We start from the raw sequence: 27,131 nt of genomic DNA, 5'->3' as shown, positions 1-27,131 counted from the left end.
AGTCTAGAAAAAAAAAATTATAGCTAGTTGCAAAAAAATGTAGATGGCGACGTAAAGGAAAAAAACATACATATTAGACTGCCCCAAATTTGTATGGGAAATTTAAAACCTGTGAAATGTTATGCGCTGCAGGTTAAAATTGATCCTAGGCCTAGTATAAGATCTCATGCCAAATTTGGGCCAGATCGGATCACGTTTTGGGGTCGCTCAACGAGCCTGAAGTTTGTATGGGATTTTGAGACATTTTGTTCGGGAGAAACATGAAAAACCAGTTTTTCATCAATAACTTTGGTTCCCGTCGGCCGATTTCTTTCAAAACCGGATTTTCTTAAAGCTTAAATTATGAAAAATATTTCATCCGAAGACTGCATTTCAATTAGAGTTAAGATAAGAAAGCTATAAGGCTTCAAAAATGGGTTAACTTTTTTAAGGATGGTATTCATCACTATTAATGAGCCGAGGCGGTCGAACATATTGACGCCTCATTAACAGTGCTGAATACCACCGTTAAAAAAGTTAGCCCATTTTTTAAGCCTTATAACTTTTTTATCTTAACTTTTATTGAAATGCAATCTTCGGATGAAATATTTTTCATAATTTAGGCTTTACGAAAACCCGTTTTTGAAAGACATCGGCCGACGGGAACCAAAGTTATTGATGAAAAACTGGTTTTTCATGTTTCTCCAGAACAAAATGTCTCAAAATCCCATACAAACTTCAGGTTCGTTGAGCGACCCCTAAACGTGATCCGATCTGGCCCAAATTTGGCATGAGATCTTGTACTAGGCCAATGATCAATTTTAGCCTGCAGCGTATAACTTTTTCAAAAGTCGGGTCATTTGGGGCACTCTAATACATATATTACAAAAATCATCAAAAAAAACTAAAATGATCAAAATGACTAAAAAAGTAGAATGACAAAAATGAAAAAAGTGATAAAAACAATCGAAATAACCTAAATGTCAAAAATGATAAAAATTACTAAAATAAATTACTAAAAATTTAAAAAACAATAATAATAAAATGGCAAAAAATAAAAAAAAATTGAAAAAAAGAAGTGTTTAAATGACAAAATATCCAAAATGACGAAAAATTTAAATTGACAAAAATAACATCAATAAAATAAAAACAAAAATAACCCAAATGACAAAAAAATCCAAAATGTTCCGATAATTATGAATACACAATTAACCTTCCAAAGTCGTTCGGGTCAATATGACCCGAAGCGCACATTCAAATCATCATAACTCTTCGAGAAAAAATCGCAAAAAATTGATTTTAAAAACCTCCCTGGGGAATCACGCAATACACAATCTGTAGTACCAGGCAACTTCCTGTGACCACCGGAAGTGCTCCCTCAAAAAAATCCGTAATTAGGCTGTTCGGGTCTATATGACCCGAGAGTTCCCTGGCCGCAAATATTGACCGATTTCGATGAATTTTAATTCATTGTATAGATAATTTATTCTAGTTTCTCAATATCGAAAAAAAAGTCGAAATATTTTACGAGATCACCAGTAGCTGATTCCGAATGAAAAGAGTCCCGAAAAAGAGCTCTTTTTAGAATGCTTGTAACTTGTGACAGGCTCCAAATATAGCGCTGACTTTATAATATTTGGAATTGTCAAGAATAAATCTATCCATGGATGTATAAGTTTTTGGTGGTCCAAAAGAAGTTTTGGCCGCTATCCCGGAACTTCCGGTAGAAAAAATTCTTACTTCAAAAAAGTCACCCAATTTTGGCTTTGCATTGCTGAAACTCGCTTATCAATGGACCGATTCTCTAAATTCAAATTTTAGTTTTTTTTCGATAACTTTATTATTATTTTAGTAGATTTTAGTTGGTTCCTCAAAAATCTCAGTTGTTCAGTATATGGTAATGAAACTCACATCTTTTTTGTAATTTTCCAAACTCCCCCTCGTGTCGGTGGGTTAACGGGATTTTGTTAGCGGATTTCTCTAAAATTTGAACTCAAAGTGGTCACTTTTTATATACCGTCAAACGGGGCATCATGCAACAGCGGGGTTCGATGCAACATTTATATAACACTACATTGAATCAATTTTTAATTTAATGTATTGTAAAAAAGTTATCTTTTAATGATAACAAAATGATGATGACAAAATTTTTCGCGTTTTAAGCTAGTTGTCTTAAGTTTTTTATTTTTATGTAAAATTTGAAAAATCTAGCAATAAATGAACAAATTTTAACATTTTTTGATGCCGAAAAAAATTTTACCCAGTATGACGGATCGGCTTAATAAAATTACCTACAAACTTTTTACAGGTTTCCTCATGTTATACCAACATTGTTGGTGTAAAAATATTTTTCGAACAATCACCCAATTTTTTTAAATGAATATTTTTAAAATTCTGTTAGGTGTCTGGGGTTAAATGCAACAAAATGCAAATCAATGAAATACCTTGTAAATCTCGTTTCCATGTGTTGAAATATGAATGTTTTGCATCGCGCGTTTGTAAACATTGAAATTTCAGCCATCCAAACATTTATTTTTATGATTTCAGCTTGTAGATTTTTTCGTAGTATTATTTAACCCCTAAATGTATGCAGCATCCTTATTTTCAGAAAAAATGAGAAAATTTGTTTTTACAGACCCAAAAACTACTGCAATTCTTGTTGTCATGCGTAATGGTCTTCAAGGCATTGCAAATATATTAAAAACTATGGATTTTCGTACGTGTTCATAAGATTTTTCATTAAAAACAAAGTTTGTTGCAAGTTACCCCATTTCCTAAGGAGTGTGAAAATCGCATGTTTTTAGAAAATTAAAAATAACTGAAGAAACCAATAATTTTTTTGACTACGCCAATTTGATGCCCCAGCATCCTTAAAACTTTTGATACATAAAGGATACGATTTACTGTGAACATAAGTTTTTTAGAAGCCATTGAAGTTGAAAATTGTTGCATGTTGCCCCAGTTGACGGTACCTAGAGATTCATTAGAATCTCCTCTTTCGATGAACATACTTTTTGTGTGGTGTTTTGAAAATTTGCAGCAACGTTTTTCGAATTTACTGAAAGCTGCCAGATTTCAGAAAAAGAGTAAGCCATGAGTTTTGGACATCGGACGCAATTTTTTCGTGCTCCGTGAAAATTTTTCAAAATAATAGTTTGAATAGCCAAAAATCGTGAAATTGTACAAAGATATTATCATTGAATTGCAGTGCAAATATGTGAAGTGATATTAGCAAGTTGAGGTGTGGTTTCAAACTGAAGTTGTACAAAATTGCAATAGTGTCTTTTGCTGATTCGATGCATCCAGACAAAGACCTTCAAGACAACTGCAGAATTTAAGATAAGTGTTTTCTATTATTTCGTATCATCTTATTTGATTTACTTGTCATGTTTTCGTTAAACTTCTTCGTAAAAAACATCTTAAATGTAGGAAATATTGCAGTTATATTTCAACAAGGGATGTTTCCCCGTTGAATCTGAGCGTTACCTATTTTTTTTATGAATTATGCAAATTATTGTCTTAAAATCTGAATGTGAACGTGCTTGTTTTTTTCTATAATTTAATTGTAAATTTATTATTATTTTTAATGTATAATTTCAACTTTTTAACGTGAGAGCCAAGTAGGCCTTGCTCGGGTGCGGACGCGTTTTTTAGTTTTCTCGTTGCGCTGCATTTTTTGGAACTTTTTCTTTCTCAACGAAATTCAAGTGTTGATGCTTTTCCATGAAAATTAAAGCAGTCGGTCGTTTTAATTAAATACAACAGCGTTAAGGTTAAATACTAATTTCAAAGCAAGTAATAAGATCCAATAAGGAGGTCTCGTGTCGTGCGCGAACCCGAACGGTTGTGTTCTCATGCTCCGGGCAAATGTGTGAGCATCAAGGTCAATTCGAAAATTTATACCTATTCGAATCGAAAGTTTCTGTGCTTGTAAGAAAGTTAAAAAACCAGGTGATGAGTGAAAAGTGTTCAATGAAAGCCTTATTAAGCATGTATCCATGCTTCAAAAATGTTTTTAAAGAAAATCCGAAAATGTGATTCCCAAAGCGCTAGTATTTCGTGGTATTTCGAAAAAGGAAAAAGTAAATCATGTGAAAACAGGATTGAACGTAGTAAAATTGTGTCGGTCGTGTCATAAACTCAGTGATAAGTAATTGATTGTGCAACATTACGATATCGTGTTGTAGAAAAAGAAATTCACATATTCGTGATTATGAATAAGTCAGCATTGCTGAAATCATCACGATGACATGTTAAAACATGTTCATAGGGAGTGCAGCATACGATTTTCATTGAACGGGAAATTGGCTGGATCGAAGCAAGCGATGCACGGCAGCATTAAACGACGAGGCGTAGAGAGAGCTGACAACGCGGTGAGAAGTTTCCATTTTTACTTTTTCTCTTTTTGTTTCTGCTGATGTTTCTTCTTGTTTGCCCTGTTTTGACTAAAAAACACCGATTGCCTTTTCCTTGATTTTTGGATGATCTAATTTTCCCGATAAATGAAGACATATGAACCGTACTGTATAATTGAAATCATAAACTAAATACATGTCTATCTTTTATTGGACGTATTAGGGGGCTAAGTTCATATAATTTGGCAATTATATTTATGAAGTTCCTGGATATGTCAACAATAAAAGAAGGAAAGGCTAATCATAATTACATGACCCATTTGGTCATGCGGCTATGATTGGGCGGGGCTTATTGGCAATGAAAGTAGCCTCGGGATGTGCAGCTGCCATTCTGAAATGGGTTACTGGAATTTCAATAGAGCTAACACCACCAGCACCCGCGATTGAACAATTTTAATCAAACGGATTAATATTGGCTCTTTTGCATAACATACCTGCCAGCTCAGGGGGTCGTTGGATGGATTATACATACATACATACATACATTTCAGCTTATGGTGATTTCTAAAAGCACATCTCTTTGCCGTCTTCAGTCGGCGCAGTTCTTTCATAAACTAGGGAGTCCGCAAATTACTGGAAGTCGTTCGCTTTGGCACGTGGCGGTCGATAACGTAATTTAAGATAAGCGAAAAAGTTTCAGCCGCAGCATTGGGATTCATTAGATCGAGTTCAGATTCCCAGTCGATGGTGACCAGGATATGGGAGATAGCATCGAAATCCGCTCTCTTGAAGTCGAGATAGAAAGGTGCTGATTTTTCGACAGAAGCATGCAATCCAGTGACCTCGAGCGAGACCAGTAAAGCTGGATGATGCTGAACTGCCATAACGAACGGAGCTGAAGCCGAATCAATGGTCAGAACACGAGACCATTCGCTAGCAAAGCAGAGATCCAACATACGACCGTTTTCGTTGGTAACTCTGTTAATTTGACCCAAGGTTGCCGCACTCAGGGAGTCTAGTATGATGAAGGCGCCGAGAATGTAGAGCGCACAGGATCCGGGTACAAAAAGCTTCCATATGGTTGGAGCACCACTTTAAATCGGGCATATTGGGCAGTCACCAATGACGAGAACATCGTCTTTGGGGGCACAGAGAGAACTCACTATGGATTTGCAGCGAAAAAAGACGCTTACGTAGAGTTTTCGTTTGCCAAGATCGATGCGGGTCCACACAAGTTCACACACAATTTAAAAAAGTAGTATCAGCAGAGGCGATTTCAACACACCTTTCATAGATTCTGAGTTTAAAAATTCAATAACATTCTAATTGGCGTAAAAAATTGTACCACTTTCCATCGGAAACAGCATTTGAAGATGTCGGGTTGGGCGGATGTGTTTATATCACTTCCTATCCATATTTTCCTATACATATTTTAACACATTTTTAAATATCAACCCACAAAAGATCTAGGTATGACGTGTAAAGTCTGCTTCATTTAATATTGGAACACAAACAATTGCGTGTAGTTCAGTCATTTATTAACGAATTCATAATTTGTTTTTCATACAAATGTAGCATTTTCTTTACTCTTTCATAAAAAAAAATTTAAAAAATTATTCATTGCTGTTTCGAAGAAATTCTCGTACTTTTCCCGTAATACGGCACATTAGGCGGCGCACACCCTTTTCTGTCCACAACTGCATATCCCCTGCCAAATCATATACTTGCGGGCGAATTTATCCGCAAACACGAACTTAAATTTTGCAGGTACATCCCCCCGGGCCGTCGCCAAATAAAATTTTTGACCTGGGATTTGCCCAAAGTTCGCCTTCACGTAGGTTTCATCGTCCATCAGAATACATCCGTCGAACTTGGTCATCACTTGGTCGTACAGCTTTCGAGCACGTTTCTGGCCACATTGTTCTGCTTCAGCGTCCGATTTGGCTGTTTGCTGGCTCGGAATGACCTTATTCCTTCCCGGAGACGAATTCGTCGCACCGTACTGTGAGCGGCCTGGAACTTATTGGCCAAATCGCGGTCTGAAAGATTGGGATTCCTCTTGACGGCCTTGATGACTTTCCCACGCAGTTTCCGGTCGACAGTTCCACTCCGACGCTTCGAATGCGGCTTCCGAGCCGTCGTCAATGTTTCCTTGTACTGCTTGATAACACGCCATACGGTATTTCTGGGCATTTTAAGCTGTTTAGCTAGCTTCGATGCCGACAACAATGGATTTTCAAGAAAACTGTGCACAATTTGATCTCTCCGTTCGGCTTCCATGGCGGTTGTTTACAAAATGCTATCGTTTGGTGTTATGACATAAATATATGGTGAAAGGTAATGAATTTCCCGACACGTGGGTGAAATAAGTTTCCAAATCCGTCCACTAGGAGCGCCACAATGAGAAAAAGAATTTGTTCCAATATTAAATGAAGCAGACTTTAGGTACATGATTGTTAAATATTAAAGATAAGTTTAGATAATGAAACATTGCCTTAAACAAGTGTTCATAATGACCTGGTGTTTTGAAAAAACATGGGCAATTATAAACTATCCTCAGTGAATCTGTGCTTAGCAAAAATTTATATTAGGTACACTTGATTCAAGTTGAAGATACACGTATTACTGACTGTAAAACGTATGAAAACAAAATTTTTACTGAATTTATTGTGAGGAGGGAGTTACATGATTGAACGCTCTCACAACAATTTTAAATTCTCAAAGACGTGGATTTGGTGAGCTGTAGTAACGCATTTGGTATCTGTAACTTATCAAAATATGGTGGAATGTCACATAAGACTGAGTCAATTTGGGGTCATTTTTTGGGCCTAAAAAGCTTTTTTTTATATTACAAACTCATCCATGATTTTTTGCAAAATTTTTGAGTAACGTTTACAAGAGTAAAGTTGAACTTTTAGGTTTGTATGGGAAAATTGAATTTTTTGTACTGAACAATCAACATAATTTTTGTTTCTTCTGTGGAATCGAGCCTGCAGATGGTTTTTGTGACTATTTATAAATTCTCCAAAGGAAATTTTCCGTTGAATAACTTTGTCCAGGACCTCAACTTTGAGGCTATTCTGCGAGTCACGTGGCGTGATTTGTGACGTTCCACATCCTTATCCTGACTCCAATAACCATTCCAGGGTAAAATTTTTAGGCCGAGCTGCGATCCGTCTTCGCTGCTCAGCCAAAATTACAATTCTTTCCAAACACATTTTCTTGGGTCAGAACGAAGAAGTGAAACGACACGTCACGTCACTCGACTCGCAGAATAAGCCCCTTTGTATCTTATTAGGCAAAAAAGTTATTCCTAGCTGTTAAACAGGGGTATGTCTTTTGGCATAGATAATCAATAAATTAAATTGACATCACTGCTTGTGCCTCGCAAAGCATTTTTCTTCTTCTTCTTCTTCTTCTGACACCAACATGGCCAAAACTTGTATGCATCCTGGAAAATGAAAAACTTACGTTCTTTCTTTTTCTTTTCAACATAGCATCTGATACATAGAACATGCATTGCAGATACTACTACAGCCAGGCCAACCATGTGATGTAAAACGCAAAAGAGACGGGAACAAGGGATGGATGAAGTGAGGAGTTCCCTGCCAAACGCTTCTTATGATTATGTAGAATTAGGTAATGAAATTTAAAAATATTTTCAAACTTTGAATGCATGAAAAATTGATCGAAATTATTGAAAACCAACTTAAGGGTGCTGGTACAATTTAGTCATTTTCCACTTAAAACGCTGCTTTTTATAACATGAAACGAACTCACCAATGAACAATCATTCGTCAGGTTTTCAGGAATTCGTTTCAGTAGGTCCAAATCTTCCATCCCGGTCGAGGTTCCCAACTGATGTCGATTCTTGGGTAATTCTAATCCAATCTTACAAAGCTTGAATTTATTTTGGATAAGTGGCAACTCCAGGCTTCTAAAACACCGTAATATTCATAATATTTAAAAAATTTCATACTAGTTTTTTAATTTTCAATTTTCTGGAGCTTCTGTCAACAAATTCCTTTTTCAACCACAGCCTCTGCTTGTGCCTCGCAAAGCATTCCATGAAAAGTAGTCATGCAATACCTCGCTAGGCAACCAGCAGTGATGTCCAGGGAATTTATTGTTTATCAATGCCAAAAGACATACCCTTTTTTAACAGCTAATAACTATTTTGTCTAATACGATACAAAGTTGAGGTCCTCGACAAAGTTGTTCAACGGAAAATTTCCTTTGCAGAATTTATAAATTGGCATAAAAACCATAAGCGGTCTCGGTTCCACAAAAGAAACAAAAATTATGTTTTCTTTTCAGTGCAAAATATTCAAGTTTTCCATACAAACCTAAAAGTTCAAATTTACTCATGTGAACGTTACTTAAATATTCTGCACAAAATCATGGATGAGATTTGAACCAAAACGAAGCTTTTTAGAGCCCAGGGTTTGAGAAATTCAAAAATGACGCCAAACCGACTCAGTCTATGTACTGTGGCAACTTGGCTACGTGGTAAAAGGAGTAAGTTGGTAGATCAAACTTATGGCAGAACTTTCGGATTTAATCATCAAAACCCCGGTTTATTTTTAAAGGTTTGTTTTTTTTTTATTTTAAATATATAGTTTCTAATCTTGTATAATAATTAATTCTTGTATTTGACCTTTCTTTGTCACTTGATTAATGTATTCTCTTCTTATCGTTTCGTTACCGACTTGCTTACTGCTAAATCTGATTTTTTTTCTTACCATTTTCTGCTTGTGTGTTTTTCATTTTTGTTGTCTGCTGTCAATATCTATTGTTTTTCTCATATTCTGTACTTATCCATCAATTACGAGTGTAATGAAGTAATGCTCTATGCTAATAGGTTTGCTCTGATTTTATATTGAATTTATATTTCAGATTTGGTTCGGCCCAGTATTTTCGGTTTTTGAAAAGTATCAGTATTTTTTTTTGGTTTTTTTTTCATCTTTTTTTGTGTAATTTGTAATAATATGTATTAATGTTAAAGAAATTATTATTTCCTTCGCTCTCACATGTGAAAGCTTCTACTGGCCGCTGTCCGTCGATTGACTCAGTTATAACTGTGAGTGGTCTGTTTTTGTTTTGTTATGTTTCAATGAATTCATCAAGTATAAAATACTTTCACCTTAAACAAATATTCGTTTATTGTGTAACTTTTTACAGTTAAAAATATCTCCTCGCCAAAGGCGAGTCACGTGTTTTTGTTCTCTTTTACTCTCTCGCTCTCCATTTCTTCCTTGCTATTCATCAATTTTGTTACCACTTCTCTAGAGCTTTCATTCAAATAATTTTTGTTGTGTGTTTTTCTTGTGTTTCAAATTGCAATAATGAGATTCTTTCACGTTTTGTTTAACTCTTGTTTTGCTTTCTCGTTAATAATAATATTGTTTTGTATTTGTTTTGTTCCTCTTAAACTTAACCACTAGAATAGGGATTGCTATTTTGCGTACTTATTGATTTCGCCTTCGTTCGGAAACCACTGGTCTACTTTGATCGTTTCCGATTGTTTTGTTTTCGTTTCCTTGCTTGTTCCACTTGCTCAAATTTTAAACATAACAATGTGATTTTTTGTATAATTTTTACACAGTTTTCTTTGTTTTAAAACTTTTTCGGGATTGGGTTCGTCGGCAGAAAAAAATCGAAAAGTTTTGTTTTCAAGACCAAATTTGCGTTTGCATAACTCTTTTGAGTAATGTACCTTTTTAAAAAAAAATGAACGCCCAAATGTGGTAAACATATAAATTTGTTTGAGCAGTTTAATTTCGTAAACGAATCCTAACAATTTGACATATTTACCTGTTTTTTTGTTAACAATTGGGTTCTGGTTGTTACTTTATCTTCGTTCTGCGTTTCTGGGGTCGAATTTGTGCTGCCCTGTGTAGTTTCATCAATTGATCGCTCCAAGGAGAACTTTTTCAGTATAAGATTTATTTTTGAACCAAATAGACGCAAGATATTGTGGTGTTTTGCAAGCATTTAAACTGTCTAAAATTGCGCTTAAAAATGCGGTTTTCTACCTGCTTGTTAAAAAATTCATGACAGTTTACTCGAATCTAGTAATTTTTACTTTAAATTTTGTTTGTAAATTTCGGTTTCGATTGGTTTTTTTTACATACTTTGTTATCTCTATATTGTCAAAAGTTGGTGGTGCGCTTCGTAGTTTGTCAATAATCCTTCAAACCCTTTCTGTTTCGTAAAATGCTACACGATGGGACCTGACCAGGCTAGACTGGTTTGAAGGATTGTTAAAGGTCTTGTAAGTGCCTTGTGGGAGCTGATAGGTTCTTTTTTTTTGTTAATTTACTTCGATTGTTTTTAAATATAATTTTACTGATCGGTGTGATTTCTCTCGGTGTGTTCCAGCACAAAAGGCACGATTTTTGATAAGATATTTTCCGTCACTGTGTTGTTGTATCTACGCTTTTGTTTCGATATTGTTTGTTATCTTATTTTCGAGATATTTCGCAAAGATCTAAAAAGGTTTGTTGTTTTCAAGAGTATGCTAACGCTTAAGCCTATTGATTTTATGTTTTAAGGATTGAGGTTTGGATTTATTTTCTGCGTAAATTGATTCGTTGGTTTAGCTCGCTCGCATTCGCATGCTCTTCCTTGCTCCCTCAAGCTGAAAAAGTCTCTTCTCTCAATTGAATCAATTGAAAAAAATGTCTACAAAACAGAAGATTTGATCTACCGAAGAAAAAGTGTAAGAATTCACACTGTAAAAAAAGACATAATTTGAAATCTAACTCTCGCGGGAAACTAAATATGAAATCTTTAACTGAGGAAGGATTCCGGTCGGTTTAGTCATTGCTGATCGTCCGCCCCCGGGTGACAGATTTTTGCTAAATATGACCTAGGTACATCAACAAAATAAATAATTCACACACAAAAAAAAAACATTTGACTAGATTCCGATTCATGGTGATCGCCTTCTTCTTCTTCTTCTTTCATGTCCGTGTAACTTGTTTGATTGACGTTCTTTTAGCCCAACGACTTCACCTTCAATGTTGACGTTAAGTTGAAATGTAAACAAGGATTTTGAAATCGAACTTCATTCATGGACATATAGTCTTTGTTACCGGTCCATCTTTTTGGACTTCACTTCTCTGAAATCTGATTATGATTTTTTTTAAACTTTTATCGAAAAATGGATGCTCCATGCATTGAAAGTTAGTCAATTGAGCTTAAGAAACATCATTCGAAGAAACAAAAGTCTTTTCTTCCAAAAAAAGGACAAATAAATTGTTGTCGTCTCCGTTTCCCAGTACTTGTAAAGGATCGAATCTTCACTTGGATTATAGCAGAAATATCTGCTAAGTAAACCTTGTTTCAAACTTCTTTAATTTCCAATAATTTTGCTTCTCTCGCTTGGAAAAAATATTACAACGTTCAAAAGAGTCAACAGAACAAGGTTCTTAGAAAAATTTTGACTTTCGCGGCTTGCTTTGTCGGTTTGTTACTCACTTTTTTTTGCATCGCTCTCCCTGTTTCGCTTTTCTCTCTCTCGCTCTCTTACAAACTCCGGTGTATAAATAGCAATATGTTACTAGTAGACTTTACGGCTGATAAATATCACTAAGTGTTAATCCGTGTGTGTGTGTGTGTGTGTGTGTGTGTAATTATTTTTGATAGTAATATTCGCTCTCGTCAACTGGTTGTAACATGACAATTGTTTTTCTTTTACTTTTTGTTCAAAATAATCATCTTATGTGAAAAAGGAGCTCGGAGCAGGTTGTTTTTTTTTTTTGTAAAATATATTACCGTATATTTTGTTTGTTCTTTTTTTGGGTTGAGATATTATTTCTTAGTTTTTTTTGTTTATAGTCGGTGGCAGGTAAGAGCTTAAGTAAATGTGTGCCGCCGCTTTGATAGGTTTTGGTTCCGATTTTTGGGATAGCTGCTTTGAGATGTATTGCTTCCGTAGATTTAAATTGATTGGTAAAAAGAAAGATTAAACCATATAGTTTTATTGCAAGAATAGTTGCATATCGGTTTTTACGTAATTTTATAATAATTTACAACTAAGAGCTTTAATGATAATTTTAATCCAAGGATTTTTTTGTTGTAATATTTAGATTCATATGTCTTAAGGTTGAGCTTTTTTTTTGTTTCGATTACTTAGTAAATAATGAATTTTTACCGTAAAACTAGGTTATAATAAATAGGTTAATTTATGATTCAATATTAATAATAATAATCTTTCGATAAGTAAATAATTGATTACTTAAAACTACTATTTGCATAAGTACTAGATAATATCCATATAAAAAGAACTGCCTAGCTATACTAGCTGCTGCTCTCCATCTGTTTTTCTCTCTCTCGTATTCTCCAAAACAGAGAGCGGGCTGCGTCGTAGAAAGCCGAAATAGTGACACGTTCGCTCTCCCGCTAGTCTATCACCGAACCGCAAGATGGCGGGGTTTATTGTGGACCTCCTTTCATCTCTCGGGTTTGTTGGTCTGTCTGTTGATGTGTGTGTATATGTTTGTGTAGGGGGTTGTTTGTTTGCGGCAATCGCAGATATTTCCTCAGATCTTGTCGGTTCCACCGAGCAGGGTCAGTAGCGACAGCGTTGAGGATGCTTTCGGTAAATATTATTGAAGTCGGGCTTCCTGCAGGGCCGAGGCCGCCGCAGCTCCAGCGGCTGCGTTCTGATATGGCGACAGTCCGGGGAAGCCACCGGCTGCGGCTCCCGCTTGCGGTAGGGTAGCGTATGTGTACGGTGCTGCCATGTATTGAGCGGCCGCAGCGGCTGCTCCTGCTGGCGGAATAGTATGAGCATTAGAGCCATTAAGTTTACCGTTAGTACATTGACCGTTCAATAGCCTACCTGTAGCACCGGCAGTGGCGTACGGGTATGCCTCAAACCCACTGTACTGGCCAGGGTAAGGGGCGGCAGCAGCGGCTGCTACTGCATTCTAAAAGAAAGAAAGGACACCAAACATTAATAACCTTGAAAAAGCTGCCAAACGGCAGCGGAAACGTCAACACCTACCTGGTACTCGTAGAATTGACTAGTGGCGGCTGCGATGGCAGCGGCATGTGACAACTGAGTGGCGGGGATTGGCACTAATCCAGAGGCGGCTGCCGCGGCTGCTCCCGTCGTTCCGGCGGCTGTACCCAAATACGGCGTTCCATAAATGTACGGCTGTACTCTATAAAATTAAAGAAAGGAAAAAAGACAAACATTAGAACCGAAAATCCACGCTCAAAACTCGCTCAAACTACAATCAAAGAAGAGCACTAAACTCGCACATCCAAAACGGCAAACTTTGGATTAAGTTAAGAAAAATCAAAAATCAAAAGAAGAAAATAATGCCCAAACAAAACAGTAAGAAACTGAAAACCGAAATAAAAAAGAACAACTTCTGGCTATTGGTTCGCTCACTTCCGTTCGCTTTAGTCGTAGCACATAGGCGTTTTTAGTTTAAGTTTATTGGTTTTTTTTTATCAACTAAATCAAATATTATTGCAGTCAGTCGTTGAAGTTTGTGCGTTCGTATGGGTGCGACTAAATGAAGAGGAAAAAAAACCCAAAGTACCCTCACAAGAAAACCGGTTCTAACCTGTGATATTGCGCTGAAAAAACGTACTCTATCATAAATTACAACAACAAAAAACGTAACACAACAAAAACAATCAAACGTCAAAAGAGCGGCGAAAATGGGATAAAAACACAAAGAAAAGATAAATCAAAGGTAAACTAAAGATAAACAAAACTTAAAAGAAAAAGAAAACGAAAATAATAAAGATAATAAGGGATCAACGAACGAAGAAAAAACCAAAAAAATAAAATAAAATAAATCGAAAACAAACACGCACACACACGAAAGTGATTCGCGCACTGTTGTTTTGGTTTTAGGGATCGGGACGATTACTCAACCGGGTGACTCAATACTCGATCGTTGTCGATGAAATGTTTTGTTTTCTTATCCGAACGGGGTTTGTTCTTTTTTTTTGCTACAGTTCAGTATAGACTGGCAACACTGACTGCTGTCACGTTTTCGGTACGTGACACAGCGATTTCGTGACTGTAAGGAAAGCAAAACACATCGGTTGTCAGTTAAATCGTTAAGGAAGTACAGATTGAGATTGAGTTAAATTTATTTTATAACCAGTGTTATAGAAACCTTTTTTTTAAATTGTTTTATTTTTCGACATCATCTGGAATGAACTTTGAAAAATTCCCACAAAACTTCTACTTCTAATAGCTTAGTCGTATTTTATATTACAACTAGTTGAATTCATGTCATTTGTACTGTTTTATAATTTTTTGGTGAAAATTAAAAGAGACTCTCCTCCATGCCGTTTCTAGTAATTCTTTATAGTTTGTTCTTTATCTTTGTTCAGAATTAAATTCCCTCAACACATTGAAGTTCTAAATTGGTTCCTCAAAACTATTGTTAGATGAAATTTGGATAGAAAAAGAGTTCCTTCGTCTGCACAGCTTTTAAATTTGTTTAAAGTTGTTCTAGACCCTCGATGAATTTTTATGAATAAAGCATTTGATAGAAAAGAGTATTTTCTAAAATGTTGTAAATTTTCAGAGATACCGAATTTTTCTTTTCAAATACTTGAAAAATTACATCATGAAATTCACGACACATGCTGAAAAAAATCACTTCCAGCAACTTGTTGGATAAATAACTATTTTCGACCTTGTTGAAAAAAGTCAAACTACAGATAGAAAGAAAAAGGGTTTCTTTTATTAACCAAGCACTAAGCTAGCAGTTAATTTCGTCAAATCTGTCTCATAGAGCTTAGAGAGAGCAGAAAAGCTCTATAGCTGTTTTTGGATAGCATTTTGACAGGTCATCAGTGCTTATGGTTACTTGGGTAGTTCTCATAATCCTTTTTAAATGTACGGGTTTTTAATCTATGTGTTCCGACAAGAATTAGATAGATTCTGAACATGAAGTGTATGGTAATACACTACCTTCCTACTTAACCCTGCGTTTCATAAAGTAACAAATTTGCACAATTAATGTATGGAAAAATTGAAAAATCGTATTTCATTTTAATTTGTTTTTTCTTGATGTACTCATCATTTTCAACTGTTTAAAATGATTATTAAGGAAAAATAAAAAAAATCATGAAACGAAGTGTTAAGAGCGCTACCCTTTTGAGCCGATAGTCATGAATTTGAGATCAAAAGTGAGTATTGATTTTTAAGATGTGTCAAATTACAACTATGTTTCGAAATTCAAAACGCCTGTAGTATAAAAAGTTTTCTTTTAAATCAAAATAAATGACAAAATTTTGCAGATTTTGAAAATGAGATTAAGGCAGTCTTGTATTGGTTTAAAGTTCTTTTGTGGAAAACGCGAAAATTTGTTCAGATAGGGTCAGCTTTTGGATTTCTTTGGTTCATCTCTTTTTTTCTCTCATGCGATGCACAAATATGTGTCAAAGAAAACAGAATTTTGGAAATATTGCCGGAAAGATTTCACATATTTGCAAAGTTTTGTACGTATTTCCAAAACTAGAATTAAAGGGAAGTAGGCGTTGACGGAATCGAGCGTAATTGTTTTTCCGTGCGTGTCAAATTCGAAGTCGGAAAAATGTAGTATGTTCAAATTATTGAATAATTAGTGGAATCATTACACAGGGCAGTTTGCATTATTAGCAAAGCTGGATCAACCCCCGGATTCCGGTGCTTCTCTTCCCGGAATGCCCTAGTGCGAGTGTGCTAGTCCAGTGAAGGGTAGTGTTGTTCCCAAGCCGGGTGTGGCCTAGCAATTCAAGATTTCAGACGTGTCTCCACAGTTATTTTTTGCAAAAATTGCAAGAATTAAGCGAATCGAAGCGAAGTTTTCCTTTTCTTTCACGTAGGCATTCTTTAAAAAGTGAAATCGATATGTTCGAATAGGTTTTATTGCGGCGGTTTGCGATTAACATTATTTGCTCTAAGTAGCATGAAGAGTTCTTTTTTAAGCACCTTACAGTTCGTTTGATTAAATCAGTCCAATTTTTTAAATCATGTCATGATTTTTTGAACCTACAGTTTGCATTATGTTATTTGTACTGTCCGTATGTTTAGAGCTAGTTCACTTGTGTGGGGAAATAGTGGTAAAAATTTTCACACATGTAGCACATTTTGAAAATTTTACCATGTAAAAACGTTTTCAAGATTTTTGGCCGTTGTATTTTTTACAGCACTGTTTTTATTTCAGCCGTATGTGATAGAAATATTGCTATGTTTGCAACACAGCATGCGAAAATATAACATTGTGTTGAAATCTTGAAAATGTTTTTGCATTGTAAAGTTTTCAAAATGTGCTAAAAGTGTCGAAATTTCTACCACTTTTTCCCAACACGAGTGAACTTGGTCTTAGCGGTAGTCTACATTCACATGGTTAAAATGCAGTGGAAGGATTACGATGGTTGCTTTGATTGGGAAAAATATAAAAAAATCGGGGAGATTTTACAGATTTTCAAAAATCGCCCATTTAAAAAACTTTTATATCTAGTGGACAAACGTTCGCTTTGAGAAAGTGAAAGGGGAGGGGGGGGGGGGGGGGGGGGTTGTAGCTGCATTTTGCCCATTTTCCTTCAATTTGATCTCATTGAACTAAATATGAAGTATTTTGAAAATTTTCAAAATTATTATAACATTATATTATTATTATGAGCTCATTGAGGAATCTCTCGTTATAAATGACAATTTATAATTGAAAATAATACAATTGTTATTGAAAAGTAGAAAATATTAAGAAACTTTTCAATTATTTATTAGGGAGCTTCTTCATATCCCCGCAAGGTAATTACAAAGAAATTTTAATGGTTCTCATTTCAAAAAACCATTACATCAGATTAGTTTTTTATTATAATTGCTGTGCACTTAAACCTGATTTTAAAACACTGATATTTAAAAAAAAAATCTGTTATATTTTTCAGAATATTTTTTTATTAAATAATAGTAGTATATTTTAGGCCAATTACTCTACAAAGTTCCATGTGCCGTGGTATTTTTTTTCAGAATATATAGTGATTCAAAAATATCGTATTGTCTTTATTAATTCTGAAATTCATTTCTCGTTGTTAGTTGTGATCCAAGAATTGTATTTCCAAATCTAATTTTAAAAGAAAATAATGAAATATCTTGATTTTAAAACTATTTTTTATCTGAAATGAATGAAATGAAATTTGAATTATTTCGAACTAATGAGGGTACTAATAAAATTAATAATTGTTTTGTATTCCTTGAGGGCACAATATTAACTTTTTTTTTTGAATCGATGTTCTAGAAATAGTTTTAAAAAAAAATATGAAAGGAAGGATCGATTCCTGGTATCATATGGCTACAAAAATCACATGAATGCAAAAAATTAAAGGATTGAAATATTTGTGCATTTTTTGAAAAAACTTTAAAATGTAACAGACATTTCAAATAAGGTTTTGAATGAATGATCATTTTCTCGATGACTGCGAGTAATTTTAAGTTCTGAGAAAAAGTTAAAATTTTAAAGAAATTTTAAACCAGAATCTCAGATATTTTCGAAAACAAAACGTTTTGCAGTCTGCTACATAGATGATAAACAAATTAAAATCTTTAATATCGAATGAATTAAAATTTTTATTTTTGATGTCAGAAATGAAAAAGTTACCGTAAAACGGGGTAACTTTGATCACCGGAGTTACTTTGACCAACAATAAATTTTTGCACATTATCATGATCATGAATAACTCAGTCTATACATAGTTTGAATTTTGGAAAACTGTTTTCTACATTTTAAAGCTTTTTTATTGAGTATTAAATAAGTAAATTTAGGTTTGTATTTGATTTTTTTCTGTTCGTAAAAATGTAATTTAAAAATCCTTAAATATCTTTGTTTTCTAAGGCTCGCAAACAAACAGCTCTCCTGATGACACCAAAAAGCATTAAGAAGCAAACGGGTTCTTGAAAGTGAAAGAATTACTTTTTTCATTGTATGTGTATAGTTATACAGACCCCGTTCGATTTTGGCAACATTCGATTTTGGCAACATCCGAGCAAAAACCGTTCGTTTTTGGCAACATCCAAAAAATACGGGTTTTTTTGTTCCTTTTTTATTTTTTATTTTAATTTCAAATTGATCAAAATTAATGTAAAACGTAACATTGGCATGAAATTTTTCAATTTGGCCTAATTATAATAGTTTTAAACAGTAAAAACATGAGTTTTTCCATGTTTTAATGCTTAAAACTAATATAATTGAATCAAATTGAAAAAAATTATGCTAATATAAGGTTTTACATCACTTTTGACTAATTAGAAATAAAAATCATAAATAAAAGAGCGACAAAAAAACCTTTCGATTTTGGCAACATTCGATTTTGGCAACATAAAATTTACGGGCGTGTTGCCAAAAACGAACGGGGTCTGTAGTGCTATTGAGAGTTTTGGCAACGCTGCTTCCGAATGGAGGTTGCTCGTGTTTCGGTCCTTGTATATTTTAAAGTTTTTCGTATGTTTCCGGTGAAGTTTTTAAAATATGATTCCGAAAATGGAACTCAACGTTCGTGCAACGTTTTCGTGGAATATCCGGTCTTGTGAAAGTGATATTTATGCGTGATTTTCCATGAGAAGCATTTTATTTTCTGAAGGAACTGCGTAGTATGGGGCTCGTACTACGCCCTCCCGGGGGCCCAACCAACTGAAGCCGTGACAGAATGGGCCATGCCAACTGGTTTGAGAGGAGAGATTCAAGATAAGTTTATTTTGTTTTTTTTTAATCTATTTAATTAGCAAATTCAGTTCTATCGATTATTATGATTAGGTACCAAATCGTTTTGGAAAATTGTCATTTACGGGGCGAGGCTCGAAAAATTTCTTCGTTGAGTTGTGTTAAAGCTTTTACGCAAGTTCGGGTACAAGTTGAAAGGAACGATTCGCTACTTCTCAAGCCCAATAAGGTTCCAATTAATTCCACATAAGTTCATATGCAAAGTGGCGCTAGTGTGACATCTCATTCTATTTTTTTCGCAACGTCACAAAATTGTTTTTTAATGATGAAAAATTTATTGGAATTATTAGTCTAAAGATAATTATTAATTTATCGTTCGACCATTTAAACTCGTACTTTAAATGGTTTTTGTAGGTAAATTCCTTATTGTTAAGTGGTAATATATCCACAGTGGTCTAAGCTTGATTCGGGATTATTGGCAGATTGTGGTTCGTGTCCCGAATACGAACGTTTATAAAAGTGCAAAGTTACGGAGACTCCAACATAGTTTCGTTCAGATGAAAGTTGAAACAGGGCAACGTATTCACTGAGTTGCCAGATTTTCAGAACGATTCTAATCACCATAAGTTTTTTTGAGAAACGGTTGAAATTAATTTGTCGCTTAAAATACATTATTTTTAAAGTTTATTTGTAAGGGGAGCAACAACTTTATTAATAGAGATGCTATTAGTTTTAATAAATTGGTTCCAAATTAAAGTTTCTATTTTAAATATAAAACTGAAAAGAAGTCAGTTTTACATGTTTGAATTTAAGATTTATTTCTTCAGAAAATTGAATTAACAATTTCTATCTGTTTCCATGTCTAAGTTTTCTCAATTAGATACATATGTATGTATGTATTTCAGTTAACTATCAAGTCCTGAATTTTATATTTTGATCAAGGTTTATTAAACATTGTTCTTCGCTTCAAGTACATCTAGCGTAAATTGTTGTCAGATAAAATGGTAAGCAAATTCTATAAATTCTTGGCCAAAATACCTCGAAATAGGAAAGGTAGAGTAATAATTAGGAAAAATCTGGCCAAATATATAGTAGTACAAATGAAGCTTCTCTTTCAGTTTTTCATATTAGTTTTCAGAAATTCCTCTAGTCACAGATTGATATCTAGGCGGTCACAACATTTTTTGACGTTATGTTTGAATAAATATGATGATAAATAAATAGCGGAAGTACCAATAAAAGCTTCACTTTGTGTTCAAGTTTACTAAATACTAGCTAGTAGAATACTAACCAGAACTATTTTCAAGAGAGGTTGTTCCAATTTTTCACTCAAGTAAAAAAGTATAGTCAATAGAAATTTTTCGGTGTTTCTTGAACACAAGAGATAATATCTTAGGCGTTTTTTTATGTTTCTTAATGTTGTTGCGCAATAAGTTGTTGATACAAACCAGTTTATTCATCGATTATTTGCTTTTTAAAGATGAACTTTAGAATTCGTTTTATTAATTTTTCTTAAAAACATGCCAATCATTCTTGAGTCTATAAATATGTCCCTTATTTATTGAAATAACTTGAAACATTTGTTGGTCTTATTAAAATAAGTACCAAATATCTTGAACCTTTTAATTTAAAATAAAAATATGTTTTATTTTATGGTTTCCTTCTGTGAGATTTGCATTCATAGTTACAGAAGTAGCAGGTTTCGATGAAATGATCAATTATTTAAAGCAGAATCTAGACTCAACTGTAAATTATATAGTTTTACTAAGAATAAACATTAAATTATAAAAGAGTTATTAGGTTTAGTTGATCGCACTAGTCAAAAGTGCCTCCTGATCATATCCTTTCACCCATATTTCCAACAACATTTTTTTTTTGCTAGGATGCAGAGGTGACCTCGGTCCTAAAGCACAATATTGTTCTGTCATCCCTTTCTCTCTTTTCTAAACTATCTTTTGACTACTAGGACGTGGCCGGCGCCGTTATTGATAATCAAAGAGAGAGCATCAGTTTTGGGCATTGTGAATGTACTGCCAATACCAGGTACCATTCTTTTGACCTTTGAACAAAATTGATGGCCTCGGTCAATCACGGAGTAGCAACCATTGGCGATGTGGAACTAGTTCTACTGAGCCACGCCAGCGATCGTGGAGTTCAAAATGCTATAATTTATTGTTCTTAGAACAGATAAGCCTTCATTGTAATACTTAATTCAAAATACCAAGTTTGAAAACCTTTTGTTTTTACTCATACATCTTTATTATATTATGAAAGCATTTTGGATTTGACGATTTAAGGTGGATGTGAGTAGTCAACCAAGCTAAGCTAAGCTGTATGTGTATAGTTATAGTGCTATTTTTATAGTCATTTAGTGATAAAATTTCTATATTTAAAAAATAACGACATTTTCCAAGAGTAAGCCCGTATTAGACAAACGCTTATACATATTTAAAAGTAAACGCAATATTTTTACAAAAACATCGTTCTTCTAGAACGGTAGTTTTATATCAAGTATAGTGAAGTAATTATATTTGCGCTGTGATGTTTCACAATCATATAATAGGTGGACTCAACTGTATTTTTCAAATATAAAATTGCCTACGCATTACTCTATGTGCGACTTTTAACATAATTTGGGGTCTAAATTCTGCTTTTGGATTTCGAATTCCATTCCCAGCACTTGAATCGTAAGAAATGAGAAATTTAAGGGAGACTTATGTTGTTTATTTTCCAATCATCTATCAACACAAAACATATCCAATTTTGTTTCCATTCTATCCGTATATAAAGCTCTAAATTAATGGTGAATTTTCACCAGCAAACGAGAAAACGAACTGGTCATATTTTATCTAATGTTTGTAGTAAACTTTTTTTTATCTTAGAAGCAACACAACAAAAATAATTTAAACAATCTGGAATTGACGGAATTTTAACCTTTTTGAGTATGGGCCAACATTTTCCAAAAGCGTTCATAGTCTATGTATAAGTCACTTCCATTTTTTTTAAATTTTGTTGACCTTTTTCAAACTTCATTCAAACTTCTTTTTAAACTTTTTTTTCATCTCCTTTTTGGAGCCGACGAGAACGTTATTCATAAGAAATAGTAAATTTTATATAACTGATTATTTATCTCAATATTGGAAATTTTTTGGAGAATGAACGTCGAGCTGAATCAATAGATACCTATAAACCCATAATTTATTGTAAAACCATGATCGATAACTAAACTTTTTTGTAGGAAAGGCAATTAAAAGTCAGCAGTTCGGTTTTTTTTATTCAAGCCTGATTAATCCTGATTTTTATATCAAGGTTCCCTGAATTTTGGAAAAGAAAAGTTGGCAACTCTGTCGAATAGAAGTAATTAAATTATTTTTCATTTAATTTTTTTTTAAATACATATTGATATTTGCTAATTGACGTTTTACAGAACTTCCTAAATCAACTGCTGGCGAGATCTCCCCGAATTGAGGATTTTTTTCATAGCAAAATAAGTATAGAGTGGGGTTATTTATTGATAGCGTTATAGTGGAAGAAAGAGCAAATAAACATTATTTACTAAGATATTTAATTTATTTAGCATTATTTTGAACGAAAATTGAAAGGAAAATAGACGCAAATATCATGTCAATACCAAACACATTTGATGTAGCATTCATCATCACATAGCGTAGAAGTAACTAAAAATCCACGTAAGTTGTAGATGGTTTTCATAAAGCGTCAATTCTAATAGGGGCGCTTTTTAATCTGTATAAAATCTCAAAAATCTGTATTAAAATCTGTATCAAAATTTCCATTCCGGCCCGGAATTTCCGGGTCCCTCCGCTGAAGTACGGTGACAATTGTAATAATGCGTAGCGCACTCATTTGTACTACGCTGCTCGTTACTGCGAGCTACTATTTGTGCGACATGTCAAACCAGTGTTAAACATGATATTTTGTATACGCGAACCGTTTTTGGTTTAACTTTGTCCGATTAATTGTAACGGACAAAATACATGTCCGCTACGTGTGAGAAATAAGGTTAAGCAAAGTTTTAGGTCGATATATTCCGTTAAATATAATGAACTGTGTCCTTCTGGGGTTTAACAATCAGTTGGGAATTGAACATTGTATCAATGGTCTCTACCATCAAAAGTTACAGTTCCTATAATGCAATGACCAATTTTGGTATATGATTCTTAAACGCAGGTTTTAAAACTTTCATCAACCATTTGGTTGTTGTAGTGCATTGTAACGGTTCCGAACTCTAATCTAGAAGTTTTTCCTCATTTACAAGCGTGATAATTGATGGATGATTGAATCATCAAAGTAGATGATTATTGATTGACTCAAAGTATAATCAAAATATCTTGGAAAATCTCTGATTTTCTGAAAATCTGTATGAAATCTGTATAAATTTCCAATTATCTGTAATCTGTATGTACAGATTCTGTGTTTGGAAATTTCCAACAAATCTGTATACTTACAGAAAAATCTGTGTATGTGGTAACGCAGCATCTGAATGCGACGATTCTCACTCACGGTGACTACGAGAATAGGGTAAGATCTCTCAAAGTTCATCCGAAGTGACGTTCTTCACTTAAACCGACTACTGGAATAGAGTGACTTGGGTGACTCGACGATCATCACGTCACGCGCGGCGCAGAATAAGGGCCAATGTCGCAACCAGAGCAGTCTTTTTTCCCGAAAAGAATCTAGCAACACTGTCAAATTTCCAGAAGCAAATCGCCCAAGGTTCAAATAACTGCTTTAAAAAGTGTAGGGGAGAGTGGGGATACTTGATCCCCTTTTCTTATTTTCACCATATCTTTCTGGAAAAATTCAGCAACTCGCCGTCTTTGACATTTTCTGACAGCTTTGAACTTCAAGTTTCTATGCTCCAAAAATTAGAACGATACTTGAACCCGTTGATGAACTAGAAGCATTTTCGTGGGAGTAAAAAAATTGCGATTTTTCTGAAGTTATGGGAGACTTGATCCCCTATTGAAGGAGACTTGATCTTTTATTCAGGAAGCCCTAATCCTTGTATAAAAATCAAACAAAACCCCAAGATAGAATGTTAATTGACTATTTTTGTCATGTTTGTTCTCATTTCACAATTAATAGCAGACATAAGAAGAAAATTCTATAACTTTGTCACAACGCTAATAACATTGCATACTTAAAGGCGTTTTTTTATAACTAAGAGAAAATTAATTATTTTTGCTCTTTTTTTCAGACAATTGTTTGATAAATATTAGTTTTTGGATAAATATTAGTAATTTCGTAATCAGCAATCATAACGATCAATTCAGAAGAAGAATATGCCGTTTGGAAGGGGGATCAATTGTACCCAACTCTAGGGGATCAATTGTACCCATAATCAACATTTTAGAAAACTTTTTCCTAAAAAAAGTTGAGAGCTTTCCATTGCTTTGAAAATATGGCATTATGAAGTTCATTTTACGCACGAACGATTGATACATTGGAACAAATATTTTTTTCATAATTTTCCCTTGTAAGGAACATTTTAAAGTGATGAAAAAAGATCTTCAAGTTACATTTTGTGAAATTTTCCAAACAAAGTTCAATTACTCAAACAATTATTTTGTTAAAATTTTTTTAACTACAAGCATTGTTATTTTGCTCATTTTGACACATTTTTCTAGAACATTTGATCTTTGTAAGACATTCCAGTTTCGAGATATAGCTAAGGAATCAAGTATCCCCAGGGATCAAGTATCCTCATTCTCCCCTACCGTTTTCGACAAAAAAGATTTTTTTCCGAAATGATAATTAAATCCTTGAACAAAATGACCTTTGATGATGAGGTCATCGAAACCCATCAATAGCGATTTTGTTGCAATCTATCAGATTTTAATTAAGATGAAACGTAGGTTTGAAATTGAAGGTTCGGTAAACCCTCAATCGGAGCGATTCAAAAAGCCATCGGATGGATCTCACATTTCTAGCTGTAGAGCTGTAGGTACAGAAATTATGTCGCGAAACGGGGAATTTTTATTGTGATACACCGGTAATTATATCGGTCCACCACTGTCCAGTTATTCGTTTGCCATCACGGCCGCTTGTGTGGATGAATAAATTATAAGCTGGCAATGTAGGCATGCTAGCATAGCTCAAACTGTAGATTTATCCGGCAGACAAAAATCTTGTCAGTATATTACAAAAATTTAAAGATGTTTAAGTGGTTTTAAATTTTGATATTTCTTTATTCTGAAGAAGTAAAGGAAATTTTCTCCAGAAAAAAAAATGTAAAGTGCTTTTCCAATTTTATGGAGTAATGATTTAATAATTCGGAGATATCCGAATAACAGATAGTAATGTATGTAATGTATGTTCAGTGAAGTTACTCTCTGTTCTGTTTGGATTCGATATGTGTGCCCCCGCTCAATAATTATATGTAGGTACAGGTACGCGTGCGTGCTTTTTGTTGTTTATTGTCAGTCAATTGTCAGAGGCCTTGCTGCAGTCAGTCAGTCAGTCAGTCAGCCAGCAGCCGCTCCCACACACCATTATTGACCTTCCCGTGTTTCGTTTCGTTCCCACCTGAGGATGTGTCATTCTGTATCGTCGCGGGTTTAACGGTAGGTTGGATGGTCAACCTACTGTTCGGCCATTCCGCTCGAAACTTGCTCCGGTCTCTGAGCCAGGGCCAGGCAGGGGTTGCCATTACGTGACGACGAGACTTGTACGGGGGGGTAGCATGTGAGCTTCCATTCCAATCCATGTGCCCATCGAGTGACACTCTGTCACACAATTTACGCGGGCCGCTACACCTCTTCCCCCCCAAAAATGATCGTCACACCTGAAAATTGCCTCTCTTTTGGAGGTTTTTTCCCTCCGGCTCGGTGGAAAACTTGATTTTCGTTCGAACCAAACGCGCTGGGAAAGCCTTTAACGAATACACAAGGTATTTTGGCTATTTGTCCAAATTTGGTCTACATGTGCGTCGGTCCGAGTAAATGATTTCGATTTGAAGGGTAACCAAAGTTGGTGCTAGGGGGACATGTAAGATCTTATCTGTCAGCCGAAAATAGCCCTGTACGTACTGAATCGAACCGGCTAATTTATTACCCTGGGAGTGGATTGACCTCATGGATGAACTAAAGAAGATGAATTCGTTCGACATCAATCATTCTGTCAATAATTTTTAGACCTCATTTTCAATATTAACTTGTGTATGAACAAACATCTAGACTGAATTCCCAACCAATAATAAAGAAACAAAACATTGAAAGCAAAGTTGAGTAGTCATTCACCAGATTGTGTGGAGTTTTCTTTCCGTCGTGAATAAGCCAAGTCTGAGAAAAGACAAGCTCCTCCTTCTTTTTCTTCACCGACCACACTCCAAAGAGATACAACTCATCGGTTCACAATGGGTCTTTTATGACACTATTACGAATCACAGCCGTGGAGAAGGCGAAAGAAACGGTCAAAGATTTCTCTTTGTGCACCGTTTGCGCTGCTGATTCGTTATGACCTACCATGTCCCGCTTTCTCCCCCCGCCTCCCTAAAACCACGTGACCCCAACCACCCAATCGAAAGGGCCAGCCAACCGACTGGTTTAAAACCACCCACGCATTCAAAGGGGGGGAGAGAAACAATCTCTCAACGGCAAACCGAACGAAAGTCGACTTAAGGGAGGGGTAGGGTCTAACACTTTCAAAAAATCGATTTTTTTATTTTTTTATTTTCTTATTGTAAAACATTTCAAGAATGTTGTGTCAAATTTTCAAGTCAATTGAAGCAAAACTGTAGAAGTTATAGGCATTTATCTCCTCCTATCTAATACTGCAAGAAAGCAAGAGCAGAAACTTCAAACGCGTTTTTCTCGAAAGCACATTTTTAAAGTCCGTGGACATCGTCATTTGAAAACTACTTATCCGATTCTTTTCAAATTTGGAACATATTTTCTACATATAAAATACCAGACCCCAACGTTTTTCTTTTTTGATTTTTTTACTTTGGGGAGATTTTAGAGGTGAAAAATGGCGGATTTTTAAGTGAAAAATCGTAGTTTTTACTTCAAACAGCCACAAAAATTTCATAAAAATATTTTTAAGTTAAATAAAAACGTTGGGGTCCAGAAAAACATCTATTAAAAATATTTTG

The 27,131-nt window shown here is 34.7% G+C and overlaps 1 protein-coding gene across 2 annotated transcripts in view; it reads right to left on the bottom strand.

The window, feature by feature from the left end:
- Positions 1 to 8,910: 8,910 nt before the first annotated feature.
- LOC129744379 (RNA-binding protein 24-B-like) overlaps positions 8,911 to 27,131 on the bottom strand; it is a 163,962-nt gene continuing 145,741 nt past the window's right edge. Inside the window, exons 5-7 of one of the 2 annotated variants that reach the window (XM_055736880.1) lie at positions 13,348 to 13,507; positions 13,183 to 13,270; positions 8,911 to 13,113 (exon numbers count right to left, since the gene is read on the bottom strand). In XM_055736880.1, the coding sequence (XP_055592855.1) occupies positions 12,947 to 13,113; positions 13,183 to 13,270; positions 13,348 to 13,507 (415 nt within the window). In that variant the 3' untranslated portion in view covers positions 8,911 to 12,946. The remainder of the gene's footprint in view (positions 13,114 to 13,182; positions 13,271 to 13,347; positions 13,508 to 27,131) is intronic. The other variant, XM_055736881.1, reaches the window with a different exon arrangement.

Source organism: Uranotaenia lowii, chromosome 2, assembly GCF_029784155.1.
Source record: "Uranotaenia lowii strain MFRU-FL chromosome 2, ASM2978415v1, whole genome shotgun sequence".
NCBI lineage: Eukaryota > Metazoa > Arthropoda > Insecta > Diptera > Culicidae > Uranotaenia > Uranotaenia lowii.
This window is presented reverse-complemented; position numbering and strand designations above follow the sequence as displayed.